The 18062-nt window shown below is 42.3% G+C and overlaps 1 protein-coding gene across 6 annotated transcripts in view; it reads right to left on the minus strand.

Moving 5' to 3' along the window:
* The window catches only part of dlgap2a (discs, large (Drosophila) homolog-associated protein 2a), an 874451-nt gene that overhangs the window by 17341 nt on the left and 839048 nt on the right, over positions 1–18062 (minus strand). For all 6 annotated transcript variants that reach the window (XM_080192052.1, XM_080192051.1, XM_080192054.1 and 3 more), the window contains 3 exons: positions 13956–14314; positions 8302–8396; positions 5438–5853 (listed from right to left, as the gene is read on the minus strand). In XM_080192052.1, coding sequence (XP_080048178.1) covers positions 5438–5853; positions 8302–8396; positions 13956–14314 — 870 coding nt within the window. The remainder of the gene's footprint in view (positions 1–5437; positions 5854–8301; positions 8397–13955; positions 14315–18062) is intronic.

Raw genomic sequence — 18062 nt, forward strand, 5'->3', positions numbered from 1 at the left:
GCTACAAGCAGCTGCAAGGATTTCTTAATTACAGACTAATCAGGTTACACAAATATGCAGAACATTTCAGATTTAAATCAACTATTCATTGTCAAAACTTTGCATTCTCTTTCACAAGTTTATTTAAAAAAAACACACATTACAATCACATAATTCATTCAATTTTAGTTGTTAACAACATTTTCTAATTCAAGCCCATTGTGAATGAGTTTCCTACAATTTCTCTAACTTATTCATCTCTTAAAACCAGTTGGTGTTGTCCTCTTTTAAGTTTTAGAAATTTTTGCTTTAAATATAAGGAATATAGTCCAATGAGTACTATTTTTCCTGTACATTATATTATTGACCACTGCCATATAATGCAAGAAATTAGAATAATTAAATACTACTAGAGAGAAAGCAGCCAACTGATCCATCAGGCCTATACTAGTCTCCATCATATGAGCCAACTAGCATAATCCGAATCCTTCACATGCTCCCAAAATCTTTTCAAGCACTTATTGAATTTGAATATCTAATTCAAATATCTTATAAACTCCACAACACCAATGGCTTGCAGCAGACAATTTCACCTTTCTCTTGGACCTAAAACCTGGTTTTAAATAAACAATGGTGACCTGGTTACCATGGAGACAGGGCCCACAGTTGAGACTTGTTGAAAGTAAGGGGCAAGTTAAAGCACCTTAGCACAAACGGGAGGTAGAGTTCTTGATGTCTACAGGGGCAGTCGGCCTGGCTTTGGGGAAGAAAATTCACTACAGGTGCAATAATGCCAAGCTGGGAAAAACAATGGCTTTCAGGACAATCACCAAGCAGAGTGCTAGTGAGAAATAAAGTTTGTAGAGAGTCAAAGAACGTGGCATCATCAGATGGTACCTTGCTACTGGAAGTCCACTTGAGTATGCTGAGAAGATGGAGCGCAGAGGAATTTGTTTAAAAGGACACTTGGAGATCCACCGTAGGGAGGGCAGGTAGAAGAGATCCTGTTAAAGCAGGAGGAGCTGGGACTTGGAAGTGTAATGCTATGGAGGCAATTCTCCCCCAAAAATTCTAAGTGTCGAATTTGTGTAAAAACTCGAGTACATCACGCTTTTTTTCCAGCGGCAGTTTAAAAATTAATCTCCCAACTCTTCAGTGCACTAGCGAGATCCACGTCAAAAACCAGTGAGTGGGGCCAATGCTGCTGGAGAGTCCGGCAGCGTAACGCATGGCCGATCTGTCAACGCCGCGATCGGTGCCTGTGCAGTGGCCCCTGTCTGCCGGCCCCCCCGTGTGATCCCCCACGGTCCGATTGCTGGTCTCCTGGACATGTCCAGGGCAGCCTCAAGTCTCACCCCCCTACGACCGGCAGCCTTAATCTCCCGCCTCCACCCTCCCATTTTCTTCCCACATCGGCAATACTAAACCCTGTTCGCCGCAGTCCCGATACCCAAGGCAGGCTAGCCCGCTGCCCACCTGGTTGGCAGCCCCGATCACTGGCTTTCTTCCCTCCCCAACCAATCCCGACAGCAGAATGGCAGTGGCACCCACCACCCCCACCGACACCCCCCAGAGGCTCCACTCCATCAGGCCCCACCCTGCAATTGGCCCTTCCCCATGCAAGACTTCTTGAGAAGGTGAGAGGGCATGGGATCCAAGGGCCTTTGGCCTTGTGGATCCAGAACTGGCTTGCCTGCAGAAGGCAGAGAGTGGTTGTGGATGGGGCTTTTTCTGAATGGAGGTCAGTCACCAGCGGAGTGCCTCAAGGATCTGTTCTGGGACCCTTGTTGTTTGTCATTTTCATAAATGACCTGGATGAGGAAGTGGAGGGATGGGTAAGTAAGTTCGCTGATGACACGAAGGTCGGTGGTGTTGTGGATGATCTGGAAGGATGGCAAAAGTTGCAGCAGGACATAGATAGGATGCAGGACTGGGCGGAGAAGTGGCAGATGGACTTCAACGCGGATAAATGTGTTGTCGTCCATTTTGGCAGAACCAACGGGATGAACGAGTACACTATTAAGGGCAGAAGTCTGAGTAGTGTTGAGGAGCAGAAGGATCTTGGGGTCCGGGTCCACAGGACTCTTAAATCGGCCTCGCAGGTGGAGGAGGTGGTCAAGAAGGCGTATGGTGTACTGGCCTTCATTAATCGAGGGATTGAGTTTAGGAGTCGGGAGGTAATGCTGGAACTTTATAAGACCCTTGTCAGGCCTCATTTGGAGTATTGTGCGCAGTTCTGGTCGCCTCACTATAGGAAAGATGTAGAAGCTATTGAAAGGGTGCAGAGGAGATTTACAAGGATGTTGCCTGGACTGGGAGGCATGCCTTATGAAGTTAGGTTGAGGGAGCTGGGACTCTTTTCCCTGGAGAGACGAAGGTTGAGAGGCGACCTGATAGAAGTTTACAAAATGTTGAGAGGAATAGATAGGGTGGACTCTCAGAGGCTATTTCCCCGGTTTGAAATGGTCGCTACGAGAGGACACAGATTTAAGGTGCGGGGAGGGAGGTTCAGAAGTGATGTTAGGGGTAAGTTTTTCACTCAGAGGGTGGTGAGTGAATGGAATCGGCTGCCGTCAGTGGTGGTGGAGGCGAACTCGCTGGGGTCTTTTAAAAGACTTCTGGATGAGTATATGGGGTTTAATGAGATTGAGGGTTATAGATAGGTCTGTAGGTTGGTAGGTGATGTGGTCGGCGCAACTTGTGGGCCGAAGGGCCTGTTTGTGCTGTAGTGTTCTATGTTCTATGTTCTATGTTCTTCCCCCTTGATGCTGCTCCATGGCTGCCAAATAGTGCCAATGTGTCCTCTGGGCATTGGCACTTTTCTCCTTGGACAATGCCAGGGTGCCCAGGCTGGCACTGCCAAGGTGCCAATGCCCAGCAGGCACTCCCCTCGGCAGCCGACTCTCTGGGGGCGGCGGGGGGGGGGGGGGGGGTTATCAATTGGCCCCCTTCACTCCAGCGGGGTCAGGTCACTAGCTCCCCATTAGTAGGAATCTACTGTAAGCCCCACTGGAGTCTAATATTCCTGGCAGGGTGGAGGGGCTAGCGGGCCCAGAGATTTCAGTCCGGGGCCCGCTAATTGCATTCAAATAACATTAAAATTAGAGGCTGCATAAGTTATTCAATTCCACACAGATTTCTGGCACGGAGCTGATGGTAGCAGAAATCCAGCAATGGGAGATGTGCTCAGGGCCAGACGCCCACCGCGGATTGCCCAAATCAGGTGCCACTTGAATCTCCTGGCCCACAGTGCTAAAAAATCAGTGTAGTGGGGTGGGAGAATTACCCGTACATTTCTTTTGAGGATGTGGTGCCATGTATAAATGTGGAGTTTTTGATTGTGTTAAGAAGTTAATAGGGAATACCTTTTCTGTAGCTTAGTGTGTTGCCTATTCAGTTTAATCATTGTTGATTTTACTTTGTTCCAGTAAAAGTTTTAAAACACAAAATCTTGTTATGTGATCTTTTGAGTTGGTCACTGGGAACACCTATTTAGAAAAGTGATTGGTTTCTACGGGGTTGTAACAGTCACAGTATAAAGATTTTCTTCCAACCTGCCTCTTGAATCTTTTTGTCATCATCCTAAATTTGTACCATCCATGTCTACCTGACTAATGGAAGCACTCCAGTATTACTTGACTTATCATAGCTTTTCATTCTCTTTGGACATCAATGAGGTCACCAATTCAGTCCCAGTGGAAAAAAGTCTTAACCTCTCAAATATCTCTTCTAACGGAAAATTCTTATCCCCGGTAACATGACAATGCTTTAATACCTTTCCTATAGTGACATGGCACACAATGTTCCAGCTGCAGTAAGGTCTAATATAGTTCCAAATTACTTCCTTGTTTTCTAATTTTAGGGTTATAGATACAAAACTAAGTTTTCTCTTTCCTTTTCAGTTCTTATGAAAAACCTAACTATGTTGTCGTCACTGTTAATCTTGCTGTTAGGATACTTATTATTCCCTCTCCATTATCTAAGCCCAGGACAATTGCCATGCAAATTTTATTTAGAAGCCTCAAGGTGGGGTTCCCCAGCGCTTCTTTCAGATACTCCCCAGATATGAAGCTCTGGAGCTCAGAAGTTAAGGCACATTGACCAAGGAAACGTTTGGCAAAAAGAAAGCTTTCTCTTCCCCATCATTAATATTTCTCTATCCTTGAACTTTTGGAAAAGTAATATCTTACAATTCTTCCTTATCAGGAGCTCATGATCTATAGACATCCTCAGGTAATGTGACCAATTTCTTGCCATTCTTTGGATTAATGCAAAGAGGTTTTGTTTGGACTACTTTTCAATATTTATATGACGTAAAGATCACGTAGCCTAAGTTAATTGCTTAGAAGATGAACGGTGAGCCAGTGAAAATAATTTAAACAGAAAATGGATAAGATACAGGTTAAATACAGAAAAATTGGGTTGAAAGGCAATGTGCTAAGATGAAGATCCATTTGTAAATTGAGAGAAGATACAGTTTCAATTAATTTATAAAAGAATATCAGTAAATAATATAAAAGACAGAAAGAAAGCAAAAAGGCAGACTAAGAAGGTTAAGAGAAATAATGAAATAGACTAGCAACCAATACAAAGGGAAACATCTTAAAGGTTAAGAGAATACCTTAAAGATTTGTTAAGTATGAGAGATGAATTGACTCGTGATAAACTAAATGAAGGGCACTACTTGTATTTTATTGTTAAAGAATAGCAGAGAAGCTTCAAAAATATTTAGTCTTGGTGTTTACGTAGGAAGTTGAAAGGAGTAACAGAGTAAATACAGGATTCAGTATCAGAAATAAACACTCAAATGGGTAATGCATTAAACAAGTTATTGAGACTAAGATAGGAAATTCACCAGATCAGATAGGATGAAGTTCAGAACATTGCAGATGAGGAGATAACAGAGGCACTGATAAATATGCCCCACGAATCTTTTGAATTAGGAATTCTGTCACAGTATTGAAAGGTAGTGAGCATTGGTTATACCTTGTTTGTGGATGAACTTCCAGAGTCTGTAGTACTAGATAAACTTAGTGAGCTCTTAGAATTGCAAAGAGTGTGATTGATTAATTGAACTTTTGAGTCCGAAGATGTGTAGGTTAGGTGGATTGGTCAAGAGAAATACATGGGGTTATGGGGACAGGGCCAGGGATGGGCAATATGTTCTTTCGGAGAGTCTATGCATACTCGATGGGCTGAAAGGCCTCCTTCTGCACTGTAGTGGTTCTATGGTATGAGTCTATGGTATATCACAATGCATAAATTAAGGGAATATGGTGACTTCTTTATATAATAAAGATTTTAAGTAGTACCACTTCCAATTTTCTTCATCTTATTTCCCTATCCATTCTCTAAGTGCTAGAACTGCAGACTCCTGCACATCCTGACCCAATTTGAAGCATGTTTCATGGAAAATTACACAGATTCTTGAGGAAAATACAAAAACTGGTATTCTTACTTTCTTCCGACAGATCATTCTCCTCTGCTTCTCTCTCCATCTGCTTACACCATCCTTCCATCCTCTTTGTTTCGGCATGCAGCAGCTTCATGAACCATTGCCCATCCCGTCGACAAGGGGACATTCGGCCAGTTTCCACAGGTTGATGGGTGGATTCCAGCCATGGATCCGGTGGTGGGAAGTTGGATGTGTCAATGGGTGTTCGATAATCCTCTCTGTAGCCCAGTGGGCCCTGTGTGCGCACAGTTCTGAGTGCAGTGTATTGGGTAGGGGTACTGGGCTCAGAGTGACGCTGGAAAGAGGAACCAAACTGAAGTGCCTTATCCTCCATGGTAACTGGACTAGGAAATCCTTCTAGTTCAAGGTCAGCCTGCACACTGGCTGTCACGCTGTTTGAACGCTTAAATCGCCCACGTCTGGAAAACAGAATGACCATATAAGCTACAGAATAAATAGAGGAAATAATTTTATTCTTCTGGCACCTGATTTAGTATAAACGGATCTACTGGATTTGAAAATCTGACTTCTTACATTAGAATGCTGCACCTCATTACAATTAGAATTTACCCACTTGATTTACACAATTTTATTCAGTGATAAGATACAAGGCACCAGATTTTCAACAGCCAGTAGGGCTGGGATCCAATGTGGGTCTGATTTTAAAATTATGGTTTCTGATGTCAAGCAGAATTTTATGCTAGTGGTGTTTTCCAGTCCCATTGATGTCTACAGATGTTTGAACACCTCATGGCATTTTCCCGCCCACCCCCGCCTGGATTAGGGCCATAAAATTCCACCCATCATCTCAGGATCCCAACGTCTCTGGAACAGTTTGGAATTTATTCGTAATGATGGACGGGAAGGAATGGGAAACTCATTCAGCTTCAACTAACTGCCCAGCAAGCTCCTTAAGGAGCTTGTTATGGGACCTGTTTGGAGGGGAATGTGATTTTTAATCTTTATTTCAGCCAGCCCGGACAGCCTGCTGCATGCCAGCTATCGGGTTAATTGCAGGGACATCAGAAAGTTCATTTTGTCTTGTGAAAGACTGAATTTTGATCCGCTTGGAGCACCCGGAGGAAACGCATGCAATCATGGGGAGAATGGGCAAACTCCACACAGACAGTTACCCAAGGCCGGAATTGAACTGAGGTTCCTGGCGCTGTGAGGCAGCAGTGCTAACCACTATGTCACAGTGCTGCCCATTTCAAAATGGCTGAAAGACTTTTTCAGTCCTCAACAGGTTAAAATGTTCTGGGTGTCAGGATTCATTGTAATTTTGAATAATACGTACAGATTTATTGCATTTATTTTACTTCCCATGTTGTCAACTTAGGAATGAACGAGTTTTCATTTTTCATTCTGAATTGCTTTAGTGCCACAATTGATAAGCAGAATAACTATTATTCCTCACATAAATTATTCAAGTGTTGCTGCTTTGATGAGAAGTATGATGGATTCTATATCCATTATCTTCTTGATAATCCACAGAATATTGAGGGGATTTTTACATTAACGATAGTTGCAATGTAACTTTTTCATTCTATCTGGGTGTCCACAGGGCAATTATATCATGATGTCTTGAATCAGTTACGTTATCCATTAAATGTTTTTAAAAAACTTTTTACCCATAAAGATCTTTTCAACAACATAATGAAGGTTATTTTTAAAACAACATTAACTTGCATTTAGATGGCACCCTTAAGGTTGTAACGCGTCCCAAGGTGCATCATAAACACAAAAAAGATTTGACATTGAGCCACACAAAGATGTATTAGGACAGATGATCAAAAGCGTGCTCAAAGAGGTAGTTTTAAAGGAGCAATCTAAAGGACAAAAGAAAACTGAGGTGGTGGAGTTTTTTAGGGAGGGAATTCCAGGGGTTAGGACTGAGGCAGCCGAAGGTTCAGAATCATAGAGTGCAGAAGGAGGCCATTTTGAATGATCTCAAGTTTTATGGAGGGTGCAAGGTGGAATGCCAGCCTTGTAGTAGCTGGGCCTGGAGTGACAGAGGCATGGGTGAGGGATTCAGGTGCATATTCAATTGCCAGTGACAGAACAATTAAAATAGGGATATGCTTAATGTCACATATTTGCACAATTGCATTGGAAAATCACAAAGAACTAGAAAGGTTGTGGGACTGGAGGAGGTTAGAGAGAAAGGAAGTGGTGAGGCCATGGGCAGATTTGGAACAAAGACAAGAATATTAAAATTGAGGCATCGCTGCCTCTGGAGCCAAATGTAAATCAGTGAACAAATGATAAATGGAACTGATGCAAGTCAAGATTCAGGCAGAATTTTGAATGATCTCAAGTTTTATGGAGGGTGCAAGGTGGAATGCTGGCCGAGAAATAGCTCGACAGCTGAATCCCCGAGCAGTGAGGGATTCAGCTGCCGAAAAGTTGAGGTAGGGGTGGAGATGGGCGATGTTACAGAAGGGAAAGTAGTCGGTCTTGGTGATAGAGTGGACCTAGGGTCAGAAGCTTAGCCTGACGGACAACGAGATTGAGAACAGTCCGCTTCAGCCTCAGTGGCCCTTTCTTCCCCTCTATTTCTTCCGCGTGTATACAGTGAACAACATCTGCTTCAGTGATGTAATTGAGTTTGACTCAGTATGGCAAATAACCCGTGAAACAAAAAAGCACTGACCATAACTTCTTAATTGAGAATTTTTCCTGATCAGCATGAGGCTGTACTAATGCTGTAATGGAACACAACTGGGAATTAACTAGCTCCCATTTACATGTCCTTGCTAATTCTCCTTAGCAACTGAGTCTTTTTTCCAGATGTTTACCCTGTTGTTTGTTTAAATAAAAACTAGATTGCTTAATTTGCAGCAACACTCATTTCTTGCTTGAGTTACCGTTTTTCATCTTCAACCTGCACTCCCACCGAGTGGTATTCCCGAAGGCCTCTGCTGTCTGTATCTGAGTCTGTTGCAGTCTCCACAGCATCCACCTGGCCAAATAAACAAGTCAGATTGCAAAAGTGATAGAATCAGGACAGTTGCAGCAGAGAGAAAATTCATTCAGGCCATCATGCTCATCAATACTAGTTCATTAAATGGGGCTACCTACTCTCATCTCTATTCTCTAAACCTTTATACATTGCTCTTCAAATACTATCCAATTCCAGTTTGGATAATCTCATCAACTCTGCTTCAGCAGACACACTAACACATTCCATGTTCTAATAACCTTCAGTGTCAAACAAAGATAATCTTGCCTTCAATCTTCTCGTAATAATTTCCCAATTAATGCCCCCCTTGCCGCTAATTCTTCTTGTGTTTTCCCAAGCTTCCAAATTTATCAGTAAATGTATTATATCCCTGAACCACATCACAGAATGCCTACAGTGCAGCAGGAGGCCATTCAGCCCATTTAGCCTGCACCGACAACAATCCTGTGACACATGGCTAATCTTCCACATCAGTCCAACTCATTACACAGGAAATGGAAGAAGTCCCAGCATTGATCCCAACTGCGCTGTCAATTTCCAATTATCCAACTCTTTGTTTCCAATCATTTGGACACCTTTCCATCCAAGCAGCTTGAATTCAGGTCTCTGACTTTTTTGTTTCAGTGGACTTCATGACTAAACATCTTGGGCTCTGAACTGCCCACTGAAGTGGCCGAGCAAGGCATTCAGTTGTATCTAAACCACTATGAGGATCCATCAGTGACATGGATTTCAATGGTTCAAAAAGTGACTTACCATCTTTCCAGGACAATTAGAGGTAGATAATACCTGCTTGCCATTTCAAAAATAGCCACCTCCCATGAATTAATAAAGAATAATACCACGGACCCTTTAAAGGTCACATATAAGGGTTGCATCTATATTCCCATTTAGTTTACATATGTTTCATGCAGTTGATGATAACATATCTTGGTGTTCAGATTTGGGATTAATCCAGCAGCACAATAAACACCCATTTTCAAACCTTCAAACTAACAAAATTCAAACAGGGCAAACTAGTACATCCAGAATATAAGCACAACAAGCAGTTACATTGTCAGGACTTGTGACACCTTTGCTTTATCATCACGCAACTTCATTGTTATCTTATCTTATGCGGTGGCACAATGGTTAGCACTGCTGCCTCACAGCACCAGGGACCCAGGTTCAATTCTGGCTTCGAGTGACTGTGCGGAGTTTGCATGTTCTCTCCATTACTGTGTGGATTTCCACTGCAGAGAGATCTGGACAGGCTGACTGAGTGGGTGAGGACCTGGCAGATGGAGTACAATGTTAGCAAATGTGAGGTTATCCACTTTGGTAGAAATAATAGTAGGAGGGATTATTATTTAAAGGGTGAAAAGCTGCAACATGCTACGGTGCAGAAGGACCTGGGGGTCCTTGTGCACAAATCGCAAAAACCCAGTCTGCAGGTGCAGCAGGTGGTCAAGAAGGCGAATGGAAAGTTGGCCTTTATAGCGAGGGGGATAGAATATAAAACAGGGAGGTCTTACTGCAAATGTACAGGGCACTGGTGAGGCTGCAACTGGAGTACTGTGTGCAGTTTTGGTCGCCACATTTGCGAAAGGATATATTGGCCTTGGAGGACATACAGAGAAGGTTCACCAGGCTGATACCGGAGATGAGGGGGTTAGCCAATGATGAGAGATTGAATAGACTGGGTCTGTACTCGTTAGAGTTTAGAAGGCTGAGAGGGGATCTTATAGAGACTTATAAGATAATGAAGGGGCTAGATAGGGTAGAGGTAGAGAGGTTCTTCCCGATTAGAAAGGATAGTGGAACTAGAGGGCACAGCCTCAAAATAAGTGGGGGGCAGTTTAGATCAGAGTTGAGGAGGAACTTCTTCACTCAAAGGGTGGTGAGTCTCTGGAATTCACTGCCCATTGAAGTGGTGGAGGCTACCTCGATAAATATACTTAAGTCACAGGTAGATAGGTTTTTGGTAGGCAAGGGAATTAAGGGTTATGGGGAGAAAGCGGGAAAGTGGAACTGATCCACTTCAGATCAGCCATGATCTTATTGAATGGCGGGGCAGGCTCGAAGGGCTAGATGGCCTACTCCTGCTCCTATTTCTTATGTTCTTATGTTCACTCCGGTTTCCTCCCATGCTCCAAAGATATGAGGGTTAGGATGATTGGCCATGTGTCACAGGATTAGCAGGGTAAATACCTAGGGTTACGGAGATAGGACCTGAGTGAGATTGTTGCTGAATGACCTCCTGCTGCACTGTAAGGATTCTATGATCTGGTTTATGAATATAATATCCATCACATTTAATCCATGTAATACGATTTCTTCAAAAACCAATCAATCAAAACCTTCTCTTCACAAATCTATGCTCACTATTTTTAATTAGCCCATGCATGCCTTAGGGTTCACTTATATCATCCACTAATATGGATCCTGGAGATTCACCTACAGACTAGGTAATCTAACTGGTCTATAATTTTTGGCTATCACTTTCCTATACCTTGAGTATGCTTTATAACATTACAGTCACTCACTGCTCAGATATTATTATTGCCTCTGAAGAATTTTGGAGAACAACGAAGAACGTCTCTGTTATTGCCTCCCCTGCAGTCTTCTGAAATTCATTCTAGCTGAGCCTGGTGACTTTTCAACTTTAAACTCTCAAATATGAAGTCCCCACTCCTCAGCTCCTAAGCTTAAAAATATAGTCCCTTTTTGTTGGCTGTCAATCATCTTGCATTTATCCTCTTTGTCTTCTCAATCTGCCTTTTTGCTTTTTTCCTCTATTTAGAATATGCCTCAGTGACTCTATTATTTCTTTTTGAACTCATTGCTGTCAACTTTTCATGTTATCCACAGATCTCGAGCTTTTGATGCATCGACTATAATCCGAGTTGACATGTCGTAAAGTTTATCTATCTTTATTTCCCTTTGTGTCCATTGTTGGCATCTATTTGCCAAAAATAATTTAGCTGAGGTCCAGTTTCGTGGCATTGAAATGAGCTTATTTCCAGTCAAAATCTTTATTTCTGACTCCTCCTCGCATGTATCTATTTTGAACAAACTCAGAAAATGCTGAGCATTTTTGACAAACCCATGCAACACAATTTGATTGGATTTAATGCACTGTCTCGTCACTTTGATATCATACATTCTCACTTCAGTATCACACTGTTCCCATCTCTAATGTGCTTCCAAGTCAGAACACACTCCATCAGCAATTCAGATGTTGACAGTTAGGACTGTATTGCAGAAAAGTGACAGATATACAGTAACCTTATGTATGACAAGTAGAATCATAGAATCCCAACAGTGCAGAAAGAGCCCATTTGGCGCATTGGGTCTGCACCAACTCTCCCAACAGAGCATCTTACCCAGGCCAGGCAACCCCCTAACCCCATGCATTTACCCCACTAATCCACCTAACCTACACATCTTGGGAAACTAAGGGGCAATTTAGCATGGTCAATCCACCTAACCAGCATATCTTTGGACAATGGAAGGAAACTGGAGCATGCAGACCAAACCCTTGAAGACACAGGGAGAAAGTGCAAACTCCACACAGACAGTAATGGCAAATAATAACAATTCACTCCAAACTAAAAGCTGGAAAACTACTTCCATGTTTCTAATTGTTCTTTTTTTCTCATGAAAGCGCAAGAATTTTACAAAGCAACCACCTGAAACAGAAATCTAATTTTGAACATGCTTTGGCATTTCAGCATTTCAAAATGATTACGTCACTTCAGGTGACAATCCCAACCATTGGGTGAGCAAACAGAAGAAATGAGAAATGCTAGTATTACTGGATATACAATCTGTGCATTAGCAATTGGTGGACAGAGAGCAGGCTCCTGACCTGCTCTCTGGCTTCTCACCAAATTATGTTCAGATTAAGAAGTATGTAAAATTAACCCAGGGTGACAAAACTTGCAATTTTTCTTTCTTCCTGTGGAGCTGCTGCTTGATCTGGTATTTGCTATAACCAGTGCATAAGAACATAGGAACATAAGAAATAGGAGCAGGAGTAGGCCATCCAGCCCTTCGAGCCTGCCCCGCCATTCAATAAGATCATGGCTGATCTGTCGTGGCTCAGTTCCACATTCCAGCCCTCTCCCCATAACCCTTAATCCCCTCTCTTATCAAAAACCCATCAACCTGCGTCTTAAAAATATCTAGCGAGGCAGCCTCCGCCACTTCAACGGGCAGAGAATTCCAGAGATTCACCACCCTTTGAGTGAAGAAGTTCTTCCTCAACTCTGTTCTAAACCGCACCCCCTTTATCTTGAGGCTGTGCCCCCTAGTCCTACTGTCCTTTCTGGGCGGGAAGAGTCTCTCCACCTCTATCCTATCCATCCCATTCATCATCTTATACGTCTCAATGAGATCTCCCCTCATTCTTCTAAACTCTAACGAGTACAAGCCTAGTTTATTCAGCCTCTCCTCATAGTTCAACCGCCTCAACTCCAGCATCAGCCTAGTAAACCTCCTCTGCACTCCCTCCAAGGCCAAAATATCCTTGCGTAAGTACGGCGCCCAAAACTGCACACAGTACTCCAGCTGCGGCCTCACCAATGCCCTATATAGCCGCAGCAAGACCTCCCTACTTTTATATTCAATCCCCCTCGCTATGAAGGCCAGCAGCCCATTCGCCTTCCTGCCCACCTGCTGCACCTGCAAGCTGGGTTTTTGCGACTCATGCACAAGGACCCCGAGGTCCCTCTGCACCGTCGCGTGCTGCAGTTTTTCGCCATGTAAGTAATAGTCCTTCCTACCATTATTCCTACCAAAGTGGACCACCTCGCACTTGCCAACATTAAATTCCATTTGCCAGTTCCTGGCCCATTTGCCCAGCCTATCTAGATCCTTCTGTAGACTCTCCACACCCTCCGCGCAATTTGCCGTTCTACCAATCTTGGTGTCATCAGCAAATTTCGACACCATACACTTGGTTTCTGACCAAACCTCTACTGGTCTTTCCACACTCTGTCTCTGAATACTAGACGATTTTTATGACTCCCCACATTACAACTCTTGATTTTCTTATCAATGGATTGAGCCAGACATCATCTTATCTGGATGGAGGGAATAATTATGAATGAGACCAGGGTGGAATACTTGTGCTTATTCACTACTGATTCTTGCATAACATTACAGAGAAAAAACCTTCAGTGCAGCAACAGCACAGGTTTAGATGAATTATGAGTGGATGAGAAAAAAATAATGATAGTGAGAGAGGAAAAAAGTTAAAATAAATCTTATCTAAAAACACTAATTAAGTAAGTACTGGCTGAAACATTATATTAGGACACTAACTAAAGATTCCTATTATGCTCCATTTGATGGTAGATTCTGATTAAATGTGATTTTAGATTATCTTTCATTCCCTTCAGTTATTATATTGAATTTAATTTTTCTTATTCTTTGCCAATTTTCTTTTCTATGATGCATCTTACTGTACATGCTGGTGTATATTTGAATAACAACTAGTCTGCTTGATTCATTCAATACTATTTACAATAGTTGTGTTCAACATGCCACAGATAAGAAACATTAATGACAGGTTACCTGAATCCCAATGGAGGACCGCTGATTCTTCAGATACTGTTCTGCCTTTGTCACGTCTAAGGTTAAGATGGCCTTGTCCCTGGTTAAAACCGCGCTGCTCTTGCTGTTATTGATAACATGATGCTGGGCAGCGGTAGACTCCAGTGCAATATTCACTGCCTTTGTACTGTCCAGGCTGTCCATCGAGTTATAAATGATCCTGCCTTCCTGGGGCCATGGGGAGCTCCTCTGACCCCGGCTCTCATGATATGCATCCTGAGTTGATTCTGTACTGCTCTGAGCTGTCACTGAAATCACCGGTTTGGATGTAGTTCGTGGTGGTACAGGTGGCGGGGTCTTTTTATAATTAGTGCAAGTTACTGTGGTGAAGAAGAAGAAGGGGGGTTATTATATTGACCATAAAGCTCTTAAGGAAAAACACACTGAGTTTCAGGGCGGGGAAGGTTTGCCACAGAGCACTTGACAAATGAGCCGAGAAACTGGTTACATTATTGCCCAAGGCACTCCTGATAACGGGCCTGAGATCTCTACTGCATGAGAGTGATGAGCTGCTGATGGCTGCGACACCATTTCCTGGCAGATCGTCAGGGAAGATGACTTCAATGTCAGATAGGTCCCAGGTGAATTGGAAAACAATCAGATGGTAGGAAAACTGCATGGATTGGGGAGCGATCGAAGGATTGAGGTGGTAGTGCTGAGGGAGGGTGAAATCAGGAGAGGAGCAATTGGGAAAGTGGGCCTGCGGGGTTGGGAGGCCACTCAGCAATGGACTGCTCCTCCAGGCTTCACATGCAGGTAACTTTATAAAAATATACAGCCTCCAGCAGTTCCTTTGCAGATTGTGCATTAAGCTGCGTGCAGATCTGTCCAGCACATCTCAATTTTGCAAAGGGACCTCAATCACTTGTTAAGGCCCAAATTTGCAATATGAAAAGCCAAGTGCCAGCTTCAAATACAGACACTAGTTGTCCTTTTTTTCTAGCACATAAGAAACAGGCGCCCACCCACCATATTGGATGCTGTGCCATCGAATTTCTGGGCCAAAGATTTGACGTGCATTCTATTGAGAAAATAATTTTCCAACCAATAATATTCAATGTCCTGCAGTGTTACATTTGTTATAAGTTCTTGGGTATGGTAACATCTCCAGGTCATCCCATGTCAAAAGACTGATTGGCTCAAACCAGTTAACCCAATCTCCAATTAATTAAACACTTCATTCTCAAGATAGGTTATTAATCAACTGTGGGCAAGAAACACGAGGCCAACCAATTGTATTAATGGAACTTCCTTAGAATCTAGCCATATAGAAAATAGCAAGCATCACAAAGCAAATCTAATTAAAGTGTTTGAGCAATTCTTTCAGTATTTTCCCCACCCTTTCTGGGTTAGCATATATACAACGCCAAGTGACAATAACAACATTTAAAATATGTTTCAAAAATTCTTAAATTAAAAGAAAACCACATCGACTCGCCCATAAAATTAGTAATCCAGACCTCCCATTTTTGCAAGGTGTCTTTTGATTCCTGGATTTCCCATTTGAGTTTGTGAAGAATGGAATCTTTACCATTCCCTCCATAGCAGGTCAACAAATTTGACTGTGATACAGGAATAGGAGTGTTCAATGCTGGGAGGTTCTACTTTCTGGACTCTATCAGGATGCAGTTTAAATGAAAGGGAAACAATCATGGTATGTTGCTCCACCAAAGCAGGAATTCATTAGGTTCCACATGCCTTTTTGTCCACCTCACGTGAATCAGTTATTAGAATGCTTATATTTTCTATTAAAAACAACAGAACAGGAAAATATGAATCAGTGTATTCAAAATGACTGTCAGAGATGCCGTCTAGACATCTTTCGGATGAGTTGAATTGAACGGATGCACCATCTGCTTTCTCAGGTAGATAGAAAAGAACCTGTAGTATATTTTGAAGAAGAGCAGTAGAGGTGGCCTGACCAATATTTATTCCTAAATCATCGTTAGGAAAACAGATTACCTGGTTATTATCACATTGATACTGATGGGAATTTCTGTGTATGAATTAGCTGCCACATTTCTTACAATATGACCAAATTTTAAAAGTACGTCATTACCTGCAAAGCATCTTGGGCCAGCATGTAATCATGAAAGGTGCTACATAAATGCAAGTGCTTTTTTTTCCCTCTATTTTACCTTTTCTGGAAACTGTACTGTACATCGCTCTGAGGAGTCACATTGCAAAACATCTTATGAGGTGTAACTGTGGGAGAACCATAAAAGCTTTGGATTGTAGAAGGAGCTAACAATGAACAGAAAATTAGACATGTTGTTACCTGAAAACAACTATAAAATTCTCTTTCACAGAGAATCTTGTGAAAGAGAATTTTGTCTTAAAATTTTGTCTTAAAAACACAACTTTGCTGAATTTTCATCATCTCTGGCAATCTAGTATTCAGGCTCAACAAGTGAAAGATAAAAATTCAGCGAGTTGTTATTTACATTTCTGATATCCATTTCTGCAATTTCTTTTTAGTGTTATCTACACATCAGTTAGACATATTGTCAACAGCTCTTAAGATCTCTTGTAAGAAAGCCTAAGGGATTTAATTTAAGTAACGTTCGAAGTTGTGTGCAGTTGAGAATATTCCAATGGGGTTTGATGGAAAAGTTTGGTTTGTGTGCTCGCATGTTGATTTAAAAATTGTTGGGGGTTATCAGAAAATGGGAGAGAAGCTAACAGAGTTCCCTTTTTCATAAAAGCAGATTACTGCGGACGTTGGAATCTGAAACCAAAAGAGAAAATACTAGAAAATCTCAGGCAGCATCTGTAAGGAGAGAAATGAAGCTGACGTTTCGAGTCCAGATGATCCTTTGTCAAAGCTTTGTCAATAGCAGTCAAATGGCTCCAGACAAGGAAAATCATACCTAACCTCCTTGACTTCTTAAAAAAGTGACATCCAAATAACAATGAAAAATCATTTGGCTTAATGCACTCAGAGTTCCAAAAAGCTTTTGATAAGCATGTTTAGGAAAGGTAGTAACTGAGACTGAAAGTAGTGGAAATTATAGGTCAGCCATGGTTCAGTTGGTAGCATTTTTGCCTCTGGGTAGGAAGGTCTGACATTCCACTCCAGAGACTTGAGCACTAGTAGGGGAAGAAGGCTCCTCAAATATCATTTTCTTCAATTATGGGGATCCCAGTGCAAAAGAAAAAGCTGAAGCATTTGCAGCCATCTTTTGCCAGAAGTACTGAGTGGATGATCCATCCACGCCTCCTCCTGAGATCCCCAGCATTACAGATCCCAGTTTTCAGCCAACTTGATTCATTCTGCCTGATATCAAGGAACAGCTGAAGGCACTGGATAGTGCAAAACCTATGGTCCCTGTCTACATTCCACAAATAGTACTGACTTATGCTTGAGAACTAGTTACACCTCTAGGAAAGCTGTTCCAGTACAAACATTACACTGGCATCTACCCGGCAATGTGGAAAATTGTCCAGCTATGTCCTGTTCACAACTTTCCACACACCTGACGAAGGAACAGCGTTTCCGAAAGCTTGTGGATTTACTATCAAATAAACTGGTTGGACTTTAACCTGGTGTCATGAGACTTCTTACTCTGTTCATAAAAAGCAGGACAAACAGAATTTGACCAGTTACCATCCTATCAGTCTACTCTCAAGTAGCAAAGCAATGGAAAGTGTCATTGACAGTGCTACTAAGCAGCACTTACTTAACTCACTAATCATCAGTTTGGGTTTTGCCAGGGTTACTCAAGTCCTGAGCCCAGCCTTGGTCGAAACATGGACAGAAAAGCTAAACTCAACAAGTGAGGAGAGAATGAATGCCCTTGACATCAAGCACCATTTGATTGAGCGCGACATCAAGGAGCCCTAGCAAAACTGAAGTTAATGGATATCAGGAGAAAACACTCCATGGGTTTGAATCATAAACTGGCACAAAGGAAGATTGGTTGTGGTTGTTGAATGTCAATAATCTTAACTCTGGGGCATTGCTGTAGGAATTCCTCAGGGTAGTGTCCTCGACACAACCATCTTCAGCTGTTACATCAAACACTTTACTTACATCATAAAGTCAGAAATGGGGATGTTCGCTGATGA

Source organism: Carcharhinus amblyrhynchos, chromosome 7 (genome assembly GCF_965287045.1).
Source record: "Carcharhinus amblyrhynchos chromosome 7, sCarAmb.v2.hapA, whole genome shotgun sequence".
NCBI lineage: Eukaryota > Metazoa > Chordata > Chondrichthyes > Carcharhiniformes > Carcharhinidae > Carcharhinus > Carcharhinus amblyrhynchos.